The sequence below is a fragment of the Diabrotica undecimpunctata genome, chromosome 4 (genome assembly GCF_040954645.1).
Source record: "Diabrotica undecimpunctata isolate CICGRU chromosome 4, icDiaUnde3, whole genome shotgun sequence".
Lineage (NCBI taxonomy): Eukaryota > Metazoa > Arthropoda > Insecta > Coleoptera > Chrysomelidae > Diabrotica > Diabrotica undecimpunctata.
In genome coordinates, this window is record NC_092806.1 from 39,037,565 (window position 1) to 39,053,531 (window position 15,967).

General features: G+C 32.8%; 1 protein-coding gene across 7 annotated transcripts in view; it reads right to left on the reverse strand.

Annotated features, from left to right (window-relative positions):
• The window catches only part of LOC140439453 (signal-induced proliferation-associated 1-like protein 2), a 264,982-nt gene that overhangs the window by 28,603 nt on the left and 220,412 nt on the right, over positions 1-15,967 (reverse strand). For 5 of the 7 annotated variants that reach the window (XM_072529369.1, XM_072529371.1, XM_072529370.1 and 2 more), the window contains 3 exons: positions 14,867-15,023; positions 11,192-11,454; positions 10,516-10,780 (listed from right to left, as the gene is read on the reverse strand). In XM_072529369.1, the coding sequence (XP_072385470.1) occupies positions 10,516-10,780; positions 11,192-11,454; positions 14,867-15,023 (685 nt within the window). The remainder of the gene's footprint in view (positions 1-10,515; positions 10,781-11,191; positions 11,455-14,866; positions 15,024-15,967) is intronic. The other 2 variants (XM_072529373.1, XM_072529372.1) reach the window with 1 other exon arrangement.

Genomic DNA, 15,967 nt, shown 5'->3' on the forward strand with positions numbered 1-15,967 from the left:
TTATTGGTTAAAAAAGCATATATGCATGGAATATGAAAGTCAAATATAAGTGAAATAAAGAAGTCAACATTAAAAAAAATAAAGTTATTGACAAAAAAGAAACGGTATATAACTGATATGAAACGAATAACAAAAGTAGAAAAATATAGAACTATTAACAACGCATAAAGATGGAAATATATTGTTTCATTATTTGCGAAACCTGTTTTTTGTAGGTTATCTTTGTCCCAACACCACAAAGAAACAAAACATGAAGCCCAAGAAAAAAAAATGGATCTTAAACATTCACGTAAAAATGGAAACTAGAGGGCTCCGCGAATGAGACTAAGTGGGCGTTCACAACGGGGCGCCGACCCTCGCTCCGACCATAGTATCATACCATATTATCGATCGCCAGGTAAAATAATGCATTATTTTAAATGCGAGCGTTCACTGTCATTCCTATGATCTATAATTGGTTTCAAATGAGTGTAGAGTAATAAATCATGAAGTGTCATAAAATTTGTCTGAATTTCGGTGTCGTCATGGGCGTAGGCAAATGGACGGATGTCAACTTCGTCGTCAAAAATTGATGTACCTCAAAATATCATATTTTGGATATTTTGTGATAACCAATTTTATTTAATTTTTCGATTAACTTATTCTTCAAACTCATATTCCATTATATGGTCATTAAAGCTAATTACATTTTTATTTATAAAAACAAATTCACTTCCTTACTGAACGAATAAAAGCATTAGAAGAAACTGATAAGGGTATGACGCACCTCCTAATATTACTAAGAACTAAAATAAATCAACATGAAGACTAATAACGCGTAATGAGGTTTTACTTACACTTTCATTATAATCCCTCTTTTATTTTATTATTATCATTCGACATTCGACATTCGAGTTAGTAATTGTTACTACACCAATTAAACGTACAGTAATATTGTGATATAGAAATAGTGAAAAAGTTATAAAATGGCGACATTTACTCCAAAGAAAAGAGGTGTAAAAAATTCTCCGCTATCTGTTAGTGAAAAAGTTATAATTTTAAATGTATATGATTGCATAAAACACGATCACCCTAGTTTGTCTGTGCAAGAAAGTGTTGAGCGATGTGCCCGAATGACTGGAATTGGACAGTCCACGATTTTTAAATTATTGCGAGAAAGAAAGATATCAGGCCAGTTAAGTCCATGCAAGAGAAAATCAGGAAGACCAATAAAAATCTTAGGTGAAGACACCAAACGTGACATTCGAAGAAAAGTTCATTCGTTTTATTTTAAAAAGGAAATACCCACCCTTGACAAAATACTAATGGAGATAAGCCAAGATAACGATATTCCTTTGATATCCAGAAAACTTTTATGGAAAACTTTAAAAAGTATGAATTTTTCCTGGGAAAAGCACAATCGAAAGGCACTATTACTGGAAAGTGATGAAATCATTTGCTGGAGACGAAAATATTTGAGAACTATAAAACAGTACCGCAGAGAGCACAAGAAAAATTTTTATCTTGATGAGACGTGGATAAACGAAGGTTATATAGTCCAAAAAATGTGGCAAGATAAAAATGTAACAAGTGCTCGCCAAGCTTTCATAGAAGGCCTTTCGACGGGTATTAAAGTGCCTTCGGGAAAAGGGAAGAGGCTTATAATTGCTCACATTGGAAGCGAAGAAGGATTTTTAAAAGAAGGTTTGTTAAGCTTTGAGTCGTGTCGGACGGGAGATTATCATGAGGACATGAATTCGGATGTCTTCGAAGACTACTTCGGGGAAATGTTAAAATTTCTTCCAGCTGATTCGGTCGTGGTTATGGATAATGCAAGCTACCATTCAAGGCGCATAGAGAAGGTACCAACTTCAGCTTGGAGAAAGCAAGAAATGATTAACTGGCTGTCAAATAAAGGTATTCAGTTTGAGACGAATTCAATAAAGAAGGAACTACTAGCCGTAGTAAAACAACATAAATCTCGCTTCATAAAATATGCCGTAGAAGATGTAGCAGAAAAGTATAAAGTAACTGTGCTACGCCTACCGCCATATCATTGCGAATTAAATCCCATAGAACTTATATGGGCACAAGTTAAAGGATATGTTGCAAGGCACAATACCACATTTAAAATGAAAGATGTCAAGGTATTGTTTGATCAAGCCATTATGGAAATCACATCAGAAAACTGGCAAAAGGCAATCCAGCATGTTTTAAAAGAGGAAGATAAAATGTGGGAACTGGACAACTTGGTCGATCAGGTGGTTGACCCTATAATTATAACACCAGGGGATGATGACAGTTCTTCGGATGAAGACTATAGTGATGTAGAATTGTAATAACGTATCCAGTAAAGTTTTTGTAGTTTTTGTGAATAAATTGATTTAAACTCCCCACAAGTGTTTCAATATGTAAAGTTCATTCGTGTGTGTTTGTGAGTATTTCCCGATTTCGGTTCGTATATATTTTATTGTTACATTTTATATTTTTTTAATAACACTGTTCTGCTGTATTACATTTTTATTTCCTTTAATATGATTTTTAAGAATGCATATTCTTTTGTCAATTAACCCACTAGCGCGCCTCTGGCTCAGTGTTTATCTGTCGATAACAATGGACTAATCCCTTAAAACAGGGTGATACCTACCTGCTCTTTATGAAACGACAGAATTTTGCAATGCGGACGGAATTTATTGACGGATTATTGACGGATTACCCTGTAGCGCTTTTGAATACTTCATGAGATTTTATTACTCTACACTCATTAGAAATAGATTATAGACGAGGATACGATGCGAATGTCTCAGTTAGGAACGTACCTTAACACAAGAAACAATAACGCATGAGATGCGAGAAGCGACAATATTAAAGTTTCAAAAACTCGCTATGTATATACATATTTATCATATTTACAGAAACCTGTTAGGTGATAAGATGTTTGCAAAAATAAACAAGCCATGATAATGAGTTAATATGTTGCCCTATGTATTTTTTGAGAACTTCTCTCTAGTTCCCGGTAGAGAGGTCCTCTCTATCCGGACTTATCTGCATTTTTGGTAATCTTTGACTGTTTCCTCCTTTGATCAGGAGAAAGCTATGTAATAATTTTTTGACTTCAGAACTTTCCCTGTAAGAGTTATTGCGTAAACGGACGGACGACACGATTTTAAGAAGATTTCTTAATAAAAACTGTCGGTATCCCGAACCTATTAAGATCATACTACAAAAAGGACTTGGTTTTACCAAAATACGAGTAACAAAATTTTAGTAGTACGAAATACAGTCTCTAGATATCTATATGTTACGATACCCCTTAAACTTTTGGTGACTATATTATCATATCAATAATAATCAAACAGCTTTAAAATTTGATTTTATCAAAAAATAAAATGTTATGCATATAAACATAGTTAACCAAGGTCAGAATAATAAAATTAAAATAAAAATAAAAAAAGCATGCAGCTATAAAATATAAAATTAACTATACTGTAAAAATAATGCAAAATAAATCGAATTGTCTTAAAGATAAAAGAATTAGCAAAAAAGTAAGCTGTTTCATGCGTAAGCAGTAAGAAAATGTAATTATTGACATGTTTATATTCGTTTTAAATAAAAATCAGTGTAAAATTTTATATCTGATTAATAAACACTTAACAAGAATGCAACTTATATATATTTTTTTATATTTAATAACGGTGTTTAACAACAAGTGATTTCTAAAATGTAATAACTAATCCTAAAGTTCTTTGCAAAATATTTATTAACGTCTGGGTGGCCGCGAAGTGTGAGAGAATTTATGTAAAAATAAGAGATGTGGGGAAAGAAGTATGTTATTTTTTTGAGATTGAAATGAGTTAATGTAGCAAATTTTAGCGGGTCTTTGAATCATAAAAGTGAAAAATTATAAAAAAAACTAAATTTCGGATTTAACGCTGTACCGTTCCAAACATCTACAATATCAAAATGGTTACCTTCAAACTGAATGACGCAAAAATAAGATCAAATTCAAAAAATGTGCATGCGAGCTTAAAGAATAAGCAGAATACAACAGTGGCTTAAAAAAATTATCGAATTGCTTGCATCCAAGAGAACTGGAAAGTCCAAACGCGAAAGAATTAGCTGTGCGAGATTTGTGGTAGGTACTGAACAGTAACATTAATAAAAATTGAGTCGGTATAATTGCTGGAAAGAAAGGAAAGAGAATTAATCAATCGGTAGACTCTGTATACTCTGCTTTATGGGTTTGCATAATCTGTAAAGTCTTGGAATATTTAAACACTTTTCGGAATAATTCGCAGATTAGAAATAATACATAACATCCATTACCCAGATTAAAGCGTTTACCGTTTGTAACTCAAAGTCTCAAAGGGATTTAGTTTAATCATCAGCAGCTCATAAGCGCGGGAAATTCCATGTGTTTACCAAAATGTTATAATTGTGAAGTAATATTAAAAGAATGGCCGGCTGAGCAGAGTAATTAGGAATGCGTTGTCGTTTTTGTAGCTTTTAAATAATCTATTAAAATTATACATAATATGTATTAACCTTTTGACTGCCTTCCACAATAAGATGTTAAGCTCCATATGCCAAATGCAAAATATTAGACCCATAAAACTAATCATATGAAGTACGAGGGAGCCGCGGTGCCGGCACATAAATAAAGTTTGTCAAAATGCGGTAGCCGCATTGCTGACAGTCAATAGGTTAAGCGTTTTTAAATAACAATGTCGTAAAGGATAAAAAAAAATAGATAATGAATATTCTAAATGCGAGAGTACCTTTCAAAAGGAATTTAGGTACTGCAATAGGCAGTAGCCCTTGTATTAGAGACGCAATTTGAGAAAGCATTTTAAGTAATTAGATTTGTTAGTCAGTCGAATTTAGAATTTACGTAATGTGCAAGTGAAATTTAATAGTTTGTTCAATATAAGGTATATAAATGAGGATGATGTTAATTTGCACTTTTTATATTTGTTTTGTAATCGTTAATATTCGTATTTTATCTATAGGCCAATCAAGTTAGTTTTTTACTAGACACAACTGTATTTACAACATTAAAAATATTCAAAATCGCTGCTTTTGAATATTTTTAATAACTGTTTTATTATTTATTAAAATTTGTTTAAATGTACTTGAACTTGAGGACCTTATAGTTTTTAAATTGTATGCAGAAGACAAGTCAGATCAGTTGAATAATAGCTTTTCCTAAATTTGTTCATAAGATTTTTTGAAAAATGAACTAATTTCTAAAGCTGGTCCAGATAATTTGACTGAATGGATCTCAAATCCGGAGCTTATTTTCTTTTTTAATACGTATACTAACTAATAACTTAAGGAAAAAAAAAAGTTAAAAAAATTACATTTATGTACACAAAATGATTTAATAATAAATAGCTACACTAAATGAATTTAACCTTATAAACATTTACAATAACTGCGAAGAATTTAGTTCAAATTAAATGGCTAAAAAATATTTGGAAGTTGGTAAAAAAACACAACTTAAAAAAAAGGTCTTACGACTCTTAGGAGCCAAGATAAGTCTTTTTTTAAATCACTGTTACGTCAATTAACAACATTAAGGTCTAAAATTAATCAATCTTTTAAAAGAAAAGTCAATGTTTTTAACAAAACTTAGCAAATAAAATTATTGAAAATTTTTTAAACAGGAGTGTTGTAAACAAAGAGTACTTACTGTGCGTTCCAACTAGAGTAAAAGGAGTGTGGGTAGCTGACTGAAGGACCAGCCGCACTCTTAAAAAAATCAAACAGTTGCAAAGTAGAGCGCTTGAAAAAAATGTAATCTCGGGATCTACTGGACCAAATTTGCTCTCTTTTTTTAATCTGGAGTACAACGTTGAAATAATAAGGTTGATTGTATTTTCATTGCAAAATTATTCAAAACAAATCTTTTCTTAAGACCCCAGTTTAAAAAAAGAAAGCAAATTTGGTCCATTAGAACCCGAGATGTAATTTTTTCCGAGCGCTCTATTTTGAAACCCTGTTTTATTTTTTGAAGAGCACGGCTGGCCTTTCAGTCGGCTACCGTCACTCCTTTTACTTTAGTCGAAACGCAAAGTACTCTTTGTGTGTTTGCAACACTTCTGTTTAAATAATTTTCAATAAAAGAAAGACAGTTAAGATTTTACTTCACGTATAGGGCCTCTTTTATTCGTTTATACGTATTTCATCCTAACAGGACTCATCAGAGCGACTGTTACAGAAGCTCTAAACGCGAAAACAAATATTTCTCATCGAAAAGAAGTAACAATAAAATGGATTCAGTATGGACGCATAGCGACAATTAATAAGAGCTATAATTTTCAATTTATTTTATTTGCTAAAAATTTTGTTAAAACTTTGGCTTTGTTTATAAAAGATGAGTTAATTTCAGACCTTAATGTTGTCAATTAATGTAACAATGATTTAAAAAGGACTATCTTGCCTTCTGAGTGTAGGAACTTTTTGAAGTTCTGTTTTTTTAATCAGCTTTCCAAATATTATTTAGCCATTTAATTTTAACTAAATTCTAAGTTAGTATATATATATATATATATATATATATATATATATATATATATATATATATACCCGGTATTTAGGCGGCACACGCCCTTCCGGTAGGGATCTATGGAGGAGTATCACCGAGCCGCAAGCCCTTATCTCTTGCCGTACTGCTCCACCATAGGCCGATCAGATACCAGCATATTCTAGACTAAGCCGCAGATTCATTTAGAATTTTAAACTGCTGCGTTAGCCTTTTTGTTTTCTGTACACCGAGCTGGGGATTGAACTGACATCTCTCGCATTGAAGCGAAGGAGAAGCCAGCCGCCCAGCCCGCTTGGCTATCCGATCGACTAAGTTAGTACAAGTTATTGTAAATGTGTATAAGCTTAAAAAGTGCTATTTATTATTAAATCATTTTGTGTACTAATGCTTTTAACCTTAGTATACCATTAGTATACGTCTTAACGAGGAAAATAAGCCCTGATTATTGGGATCCATTTAGTCAAATTATCTGGACCAGCCTTAAAAATTAGCTCATTTTTCAAATAATCTTATAAACAAATTAAATTTCGCAAAGATTATTCAACTAATCTGGAAAATATTTTGCATACAATTCAAAAAAGATAAGGCCTCACAAGTTCAGGTACATTTAAACAAATTTTAATAAACAATAAAAAAGTTATTAACAATATTCAAAACCAGCGATTTTTTTGTTCATTTTGCAATAATTTTTTTGTTATGAACAATGTTGATTTTAATTTAGCGTACTTATCTCATTCTGTATATCTTTTTTTTCCAAAAATGTTGTCTGTTGACGTAAAATTTCTAAATAGACAAGTTTTTACAGTATAAGCAAAATAATGAGTTTGACGTTTTGATTGTTTATTTAAAAATAGTTCCACTAAAAAATTAGCAAAGGACAATTCAAACAATTAGATGTGGACGCCAGAGATTTAATGACATAACCCACTGGTACTTAACGGCAAACAAATTCAACAAATTTTTCCTCATATATTAGTTTTTTCGCTACTGTCAAGTTTCGCAGGAAAGCGCTGTTGCCAAATAAAAAACATAAATGTATTTACCACATCAGCTACCGGCTACACGGTTTCTCTTTGTCTTTAAGAGTGTGAAACAAAGATTTGGAACTATCTGTACCAAAAGTGTCAAATCCAGGTTGTCCTATAAAAGGTTATATAAGATTTGTGTTTGTAGATGTGAAGTTACTTTAGTTTCTCGATTATTTTAATTCAAATTCTTGAATATTTCAATTGAATTGTATTAAAACAAAAACGCCGTTGCATTTGACCAGCCATTGCAAGCAATTTATTGCAAATTTAATTGAATATTTTAAGAGTGAAAAGAAGCACAGTGGTCCATAATTTTCTCTAGAAGCCATTAGAGAGGTATATAGGTCTATTATTATTTAAATATATTTAGAAAATATTTTAGAACAGATAATACAATTATGTCGTATACTAAAAACACTATTTTAGAGAATTACATCAGCTTTAAATCTTAGTATTTTTACTTTCACCAGAGTTTCTCAACTGGCAAAAAAGAATGAACCTTTATGTTCTCCACGTAAGGAAAGACAGAGACTTGCAAAACCCATTACTAATTGCAATAATGCACCACTAATTCGTAACTGTACCTCTGTAGTATATATTTGTATTATCTTGATATTGTTTGTAATATTTTGTAAATATACATATAAAATATAACTTTTATTTTTATTTTTAAATATTGTTATAAAAAGTAAAACATATGTTTTATGTAATTTTATTCCAAAAGAAGGTAAAGAGGTCATAATTCAACATTTCATTTTGCTCCAATAGTTTCAATATTACTGTTTTTATGTTCACACATTTGCATTGTCAACTTAAAAACACAGACCACAAACTAGGAGAAAACTGCATAAGAAATAAATGTCTAAAATATATCTGTATTTCGGTTTCCCAGATTAAATATCACATTATATTTAACCTCCATGATACAAATATTAGATCCATAGAGATACCGGAAATATCAGTATCGGTGTAAGAAATTGATTACAATATTATGACAGACGTCAGTTACAATTTCTAATCTCAACAAATCTAATAATGATGTCATATAAACTCATCACTAGTTCTAGCCAATGAAATGCTTGCTGTAATAGGAATCGCATGTCAAGAAAATCTGAATATTCCCTATATTTAACTGAATTTACTTGACTTGAATTTATTTTATAATTTAAAATTTTTTATATACGTAGTGCAAAAAGATACAATCACGTTCGGATTTCGCTCCCATTCGTTTGGCGACGCTGCTAGTCTTGTTCCTGTGTGGAGGGGGTGTGCTGTGGTCAATTCAAAGTTGAGTTTAGACAAATACGGCGCCATATTTGTATTTGTTTATTTTTTATAATTTATTTTATAATTTAAAATTTTTTTATATACGTAGTGCAAAAAGGTACAATTTTAGACGATTTTTTATTATGGCATCGAACACATTATATGGAATACCAATGAAAAAACGAAGAAATGAACAAAGAAGAAGATGTTGTGTTCCAGATTGCATGCATACTACTAGCAAGCATTAAATTGTAAATTTATGCGACTAAAATTGTAGTAAAATTTGCAGAATTAGGCTTTTATTCACAGAAAACTTGACATAAGAATGACAAAACAATTATTTAAATACTGACCAGTTGTTTTCACAACATTAAGAAAACTAAATTATACTACACTTGGCTTGTATTATTAATATTTCTTGTAACATATAACATTTCTTTAAGAAAGAACAGGTATCAGTGATGTCGTCGAACGTATAGCCAAGCTGAAATGGAATTGGGCAGGTCACATAACGAGACTGAAACACACAAGATGAACCAGAAAACTAATTGACTGACGCCCAAGAGAAGACAAACGCAGCAGAGGACGACCACCAACACGCTGGATGGACGACATTGGACGAATATCCAAGAAATGGCAACAAGAAGCACAGAACCGAGAAGAGTGGCGAAAAATGGGAGAGACCTATGTCCAGCAGTGGACAGAAGAGGTTGCATGATGATGATGATGATATAACATTTCTTGTAACATTTTTATAAATAAAGGTTTTATTCTATAATTTTTTATGACATTTTAATGTAATGGAAAATAAATATTGTCTCAACATAACAAGAAAACCCAAAAAATACGAAAAATATTTATTATCGTATATGATAAGGATTTTTCTTGTTATTTTAGGATTATATCGATTTTCCTTTACTTTAAAATGAGTTCACAATCCTAGGCAATATTACTAAACTTTTGAATTTAGCGCCATGTATATGTAGTTACGCTCCCGGTCACTAGGTGATGCGCCAATCATTGTTTTATTCGTTAACACGGAAGTTTCAATGCTATGTGGTAGTGTGCTATGGTCAAACCCGTCTATACGATTGTGTCGAGTAAAAAAGTTAATTGCCTAATATCAAAGTGGTTAAGGTTTTAAACGTATTTGTTGAAACACAAATTGTAAAATAAAAGGGTTTGTAGCAGTGCTCAAATAAAACAAAATTATTTAAATACACAAACTACAATTACTTCAACATCGAATTGGTACCTGCTTCGACGAAGATTTACTAATCAGAATCTTTATAAACAACCACTCAAAAGTTTGGTTCTCATCTTTGTTAAGGACAATATTCATCCATAACACAAAGTATTGCTCAGTTCAATTCAATGGTTCAATGATATTTAGTTAGTTTGTTAAATTCGGTAACTGTACAAGAACAACTTTTCAACTTTAAGGTTCAATTTGCTAAATGTTGTAGCCAACTGTTTACCTACTTTTATTGGTTAATGTGCTAAATTTAATTGGGTGACAAATTTGTTAAATTTTTAAGATAAAATTTGTAAAATGCAAGGTTAGACCATTTTTCAAGTAAGTGTAGGTTAATTGTTTATGAGTTAAGTCGTTAAATATAAGTTTGGGCAACAAATTCTTACTTATTACATTTTCCTACCACCAAAGCAAATCCATGGCTGTTAAAAGTTTTGTACCTACGAACAAATCATTACACTCACAAAATTTTTGTCCAGTATCGACAATCGTCGACGTAGAATAATTCTGTACTAGATCCTTGAGGTATTCCTGACGAGTTCTCGTCGCCATCGTGACAAATTTTTCGGATCGATGCGCAGCATTCTCCGCGTTCACCACTTTGGCGAGCAAAAATTCAGCGAAAACTTTGCCCTTCGGAAAGATGGCTCCTTCCTTAATGGGGGGTCCGAAGACTTCGACGTCCTTAGATCGACTTACAGCTACCTATAATATAATTAAAATATACGATTACACAATAACAAGATATAATGATATAAGTATAACAAGATATCTGTAGAGTTTTTAGTCCGGGGTATTTTTTATTGTATACCTTTTATAAATGATTTTTAAATAAAACTTTTGTGATTCATGGTATACAGCCAGCTACAGGAATTTCTTTTTCCTTGTGGATTTTAAACAATAAGAGATTAGTTTGCAGATATATGGTAAAAAGATTAAATTAAAATGAAGCAAAGATGTAAATTACATCTAAAAAATTCCCAACTTCACTCACTAATACAATAAGAAAACTTATACTCATACTACAACACTAAAAACATTTTTGTTTTTACTCTTTAACACACGAGTAAAATCAGTTTTAATCAAATCTATATATTTCACTAATTAAAATCTTACCTTATAATGAGTGTTTTCCGTACATGGGTTTATAGCATGTACGACGATAAAAACATGTTGAAACTGAGATCGAATACCTTTCGGAGTGAAAGGTAATGCACCGGGTTCTTGAAAAACAATGGTTACAATATCATTGCCAATGTGTCGTTTCCTGAGTAGCTGTTGACGGTTGTTCGGGGTGAATGGGAGCATGGTTGATACGTGGAACATAATCTCGCATTCTTGGTATTGTGCATATACGGAATATAGTCCGGTAGAATCAGCTAAAAATCAAAATTATTTTAAATTAAAACAAAGGTAAAATTAATCAATTGGTAACCATTGCATGGTTTTGTTTTAGATTCTTATTACTACTACTTGTCGGTTTATAATGTTCTCCGCCGTTTTCCGACTTCCAATCACCACTTAGTCCGGTTGTTCCATAAGTCTTCTTCTATGGCCCTCTCTCTCAGTTCTTTATTTATTCCTTCGCTCCAACTTTTTCTCGGTCCACCTCGTTTTCTCTTTCGTTCTGGTTGCCATTTTAATATTTCTTTTGGTATTCGTTGTTCATCCATTCTTTGTATGTGTCCGAACCAGATAAGTTGTTTTGTTGTTAGGTCATCTGTGATTGTTCGTTTGATTCCCATTATTTCTCTAATGCGTTCGTTGGTAATCCTTTCTCTTCTAGATCTTCCTGTAGCTCTTCTCCAAAAATCCATTTCCGTCGCTTTCAGCGTTGCCAGTGTTCTTTCTTTCAGTGGGCATACCTCAAAGCTGTACAAAGTGATACTTTTTACTATAGTCTCATATATCCTCTTTATTTTCTTTGCTGATGGATTGGTCCCATAAAATGCTGTTTAACATTGTAATGGCTTTTCTACCTGACGTATTTCTCTCTCCTTAGGCTTTGTCTAATGTTTTATCTTGTGAAATAGTGATACCTAGATATTTGTAGTCACAGCAGTGCTTTATCGTGGTGTTATCGTCTAATATGAGATCTTTTTGTTCTACTCCAATCCACAGGTATTCGGTTTTCTTTTTATTTACTTCTAGACCCCATATATCATACCCTTCAATTAATTTTCGTGCCGTATAGTTTAAATCGTCATAGTCTTGAGCCATTGTTACTTGATCGTCTGCAAAGTTGATCGTTTTTGATTCTTGCTATTGTCAATAACAAATTCAAAATATGTTTCAAAGAAATTGAGCCATTTTGGATACAATAACTACGAGTATTTTTACAGATTTCTATGTTTCTAGGATTTGATATATCATAAATTTATGGTAACACTATTATCCTCTCGGAACTTTTACTTTGACGTGGTGAGAGTGAGAGGGCTCAGTAACCTGGAATGTCCAGGGAGCGATGCCGGAGATAGCGTAGTTACTGGTAGGGCCACCCATGCCGGTAAGGTCTCGACGGGACGATGGTGAAACCAAGAAAGTCCACAACGCGCAGCAATGGTAATTATGCAATTACCATTATTATCAACAAAAAATGAGAAATAACAAATCTCGACAACTATAGGCCAATTTCTATTCTTTCCCATCTTTACAACTTGTTAACTAAAATCATAACCAAATTCCTGGACAGTAAATTGGACTTTTATGAACCTCGCGATAGAGCTGGTTTTATAAGTGTATTAGGGGCAAACGATGATTTGCAAACAATAAAAACTTTAATAGAGAGATCAGTGGAATATAACAGACCACTTGTACTAACATTTGTCGATTTCCAAAAAGCTTTCGACACTATTGAGCATCCTGCAATCATTACCTCAAAGCAGTGTGGACCACCGATATGCTAGGTTGATCCATACCTTTTTATTTTCAATCAATTGCTAATTTGAAGAAGCACCATCCCGGCCCATATTTGAAAATAAAAGGAGCTTTTTTTTCTATCTTGAATGTGCACATGATAAGACATATTAGGTATGCATATTTTATAAAATTTTGGAACGTTTAAAATTTTCGACGCTAATTGGCTAAGCGAAGAAATCAAGTTTTGCTATTAATTTCGGTGTGATACAACACTTCTTAACAAAATATTTATCTGGAATGTGCAGAGGATATATGTATAATTTTTATATTATAGTAATTTACCTACGTTGTATGAAATTTATATAAGAGGTGTTGCAATGATGCTCTTTGCTTAGTCACTAAAAAGGTTTGTTCGCGTTAGATACCATATCGTTCAAACAAAAAAAAACTTCGTGGCGATTGGTGCATAGTAATGTTGACAAAATACAAAAGTCACCTTTAGTAAAAGTTTTGAGTTGTGCAATAATAAACCTGAAACACAAACAGCAGTCGACAGTACGAGTTTACAATGTAAAAAACAAACAACCGTTATTTTAAAATGATACAGACGATTTCTTTGTCACAAATGTTTAGAGAAGAGGTTTAAACCAGCCGTCCAAGACGATTTATCCTCTAACACGACAATTTTACCGACCTCTACAGATCGGCATAAACCTTTTTTGAGTTGTTCAATCATCTTTGGAATTGGAATATCTGTTTTTTTACAGAGGGCATCTTATATTTATGTTAACATCAGACATATAACGAATTTCTAACGAATCTTCCTGCCTTCCTTTCGATTACCTTTCATTCGTTATTCTGAAACTCAAGCGTTTATATTTATATCGCCAAAATTGGTATTACCACTCCAGTGACAATTCCTGTTATAAGTTGCCATTCATTATCACCAGAATAGAATTTAAATACAGCATTGCCATAGTTTGTCATTATGGGATAAAGAGTGCCACATCTTCAACCAACTGTATAAACCAAAATCTTTACTCTAGTAAAAACATTGAATTATATCTTTCTACTTGCCGTCAATTATTTTCATTTGGAGTATGTTACAGATATCGCTTTGAATAATATTTTAATCAGCTTCTTATCTATATCGGTAATGTTGCACATTTTTACTTAAAGTATCAAGATAAACGAAGCAATAATAGAGAGAACTGAAGTACCTTGATCACGTAATGAAAAGAAACAAATAAACAATGTCAAGATTAATAGCAGGAAAGATAAAACCGAAGGAGAGTGTTGGCAGGACAATTTCTGTAATTAATTAATTTTAGGTAATTAATAATTACTTATATGCACCACTTCATGCCCAATCATGCCTCTTGCCTACCAAATTGACTTTCTAGTCTCCTCCATTCATCCCTGTTTGTTGCTCTTTCTTCCCAACCATCGATTGCCTCTTTTCTGCGATCTTCCTGTAAGCTACCAAACCATCTTTGTCTGGTCGTGTTTTCCATCTTTTCGTGATTGGGTCCCGTTTTAGGATCATCTTTGGCATTCTCTTCCTTTCCATTCTTATCATGCGCCCTGTCCATCTTACTCTCTGTGCCTTTATGAAGCCACTAATGCTTGATTCCTTATACAGTTCCTCTAGCTTCCTGTTTGTTAGTCGCACTCAACCTTCCATCGTGTTTTTTCCTCCATATATAGCTCTGAGCATTTTCCTTTTCCATCTGTCCAGTTTCTCCGTATTTGTTTTTTTCATTTTCATCGAGACGAGACGAGACGAGATTCTCGAAGTCTCGAATCTTGACGGCATCCCTATATTTGTAATTGCCACAAAGCAATGCAGTCTCTTTTCAAGTTCTTGTACGAAATTGGAGAATTATGTAATTCAAAAAAATATTTTTAATAAGCAAAAAATGTGGTACTTACTTTTATTGTCCAATCCTGCTTTATATTTATCAAATCCGTTCAACCTTACTGTTTTTCCAATGGTCTCTAAAAATTCTAAAAATGCTGGGCCTGCCTCTTCGTTATTGTACATTTCCTCTTCGGTGTTTTGGTCAGCCTTGCAGTACATTATACCAACCTAAAAAAAGATATTATTTGTAGAACACGATTATGAAACCTGAAATAGACTATGACAATTGGACATTTTATGTAAAGGTAGAGAAATGAATTCGCAGAAATAACACAATCTCATCAACAGTACTTGATGGGACGGCGTTTTAAAGTTACGCCAGTCACGTAATATTTTTTAACAATTACTTAAATAATCCTAATACAAAAAATATCCCTTGAACTTTATTGAAGAACCGTATTGAATTTGGGATCAACAGGTCCTTCTCATCTTGTTATACTTTTTGAATGACACGTTCTTTGAGTCTTGGTACTTGGTACATAGGTTCTTTTCGATATAACGAAGAATACATTTTGATTCTCCTCTAAGGAAAAGACCTACGGTCTTAGTACGGAAGTTATCTTTAGAGCAAAGAACCCTATTGAACTTGTGATCAATAGTAACTAGTACTACTATAAGGGTAAAGTTTTCCATAATGTGCCATTATACGTTGGAGTAGCGGCCGTACCTCAGCGGCCAAGTAACTGGCCTTCTAAGCCAGAGCTTTCGAGTTCGACTTGGCGTCAACAAGGGCATTTTCATTTTTAAGGTTAAAGGGTTAAAGATGCTCCCCGGCAAAAATGCCGTACGATATTATTATTATACATTGGAATATTCTGCAAAAAATTACTACAGCTTTCGTGCTGTCTTTTTTAATAGCTGAGTTAAAATAATTCTATCTTCTTCTTCATGTGCCGAGCTCGATTATCGAGCGTTGGCTATCAAATTGGCTATAGTAATTTTGTTGACGGCAGCTCGGAAAAGAGATGCAGAGGATCTGTTAAACCAATTTCTCAGGTTTCTAAGCCATGACGTTCTTCTTCGACCTGGCCATCTTCCGTCTACCTTGCCTTTTATTAAATGGAGTATATAATATCTCTCTGGGTGGCGCATAACATGGCCAAAATATTCAA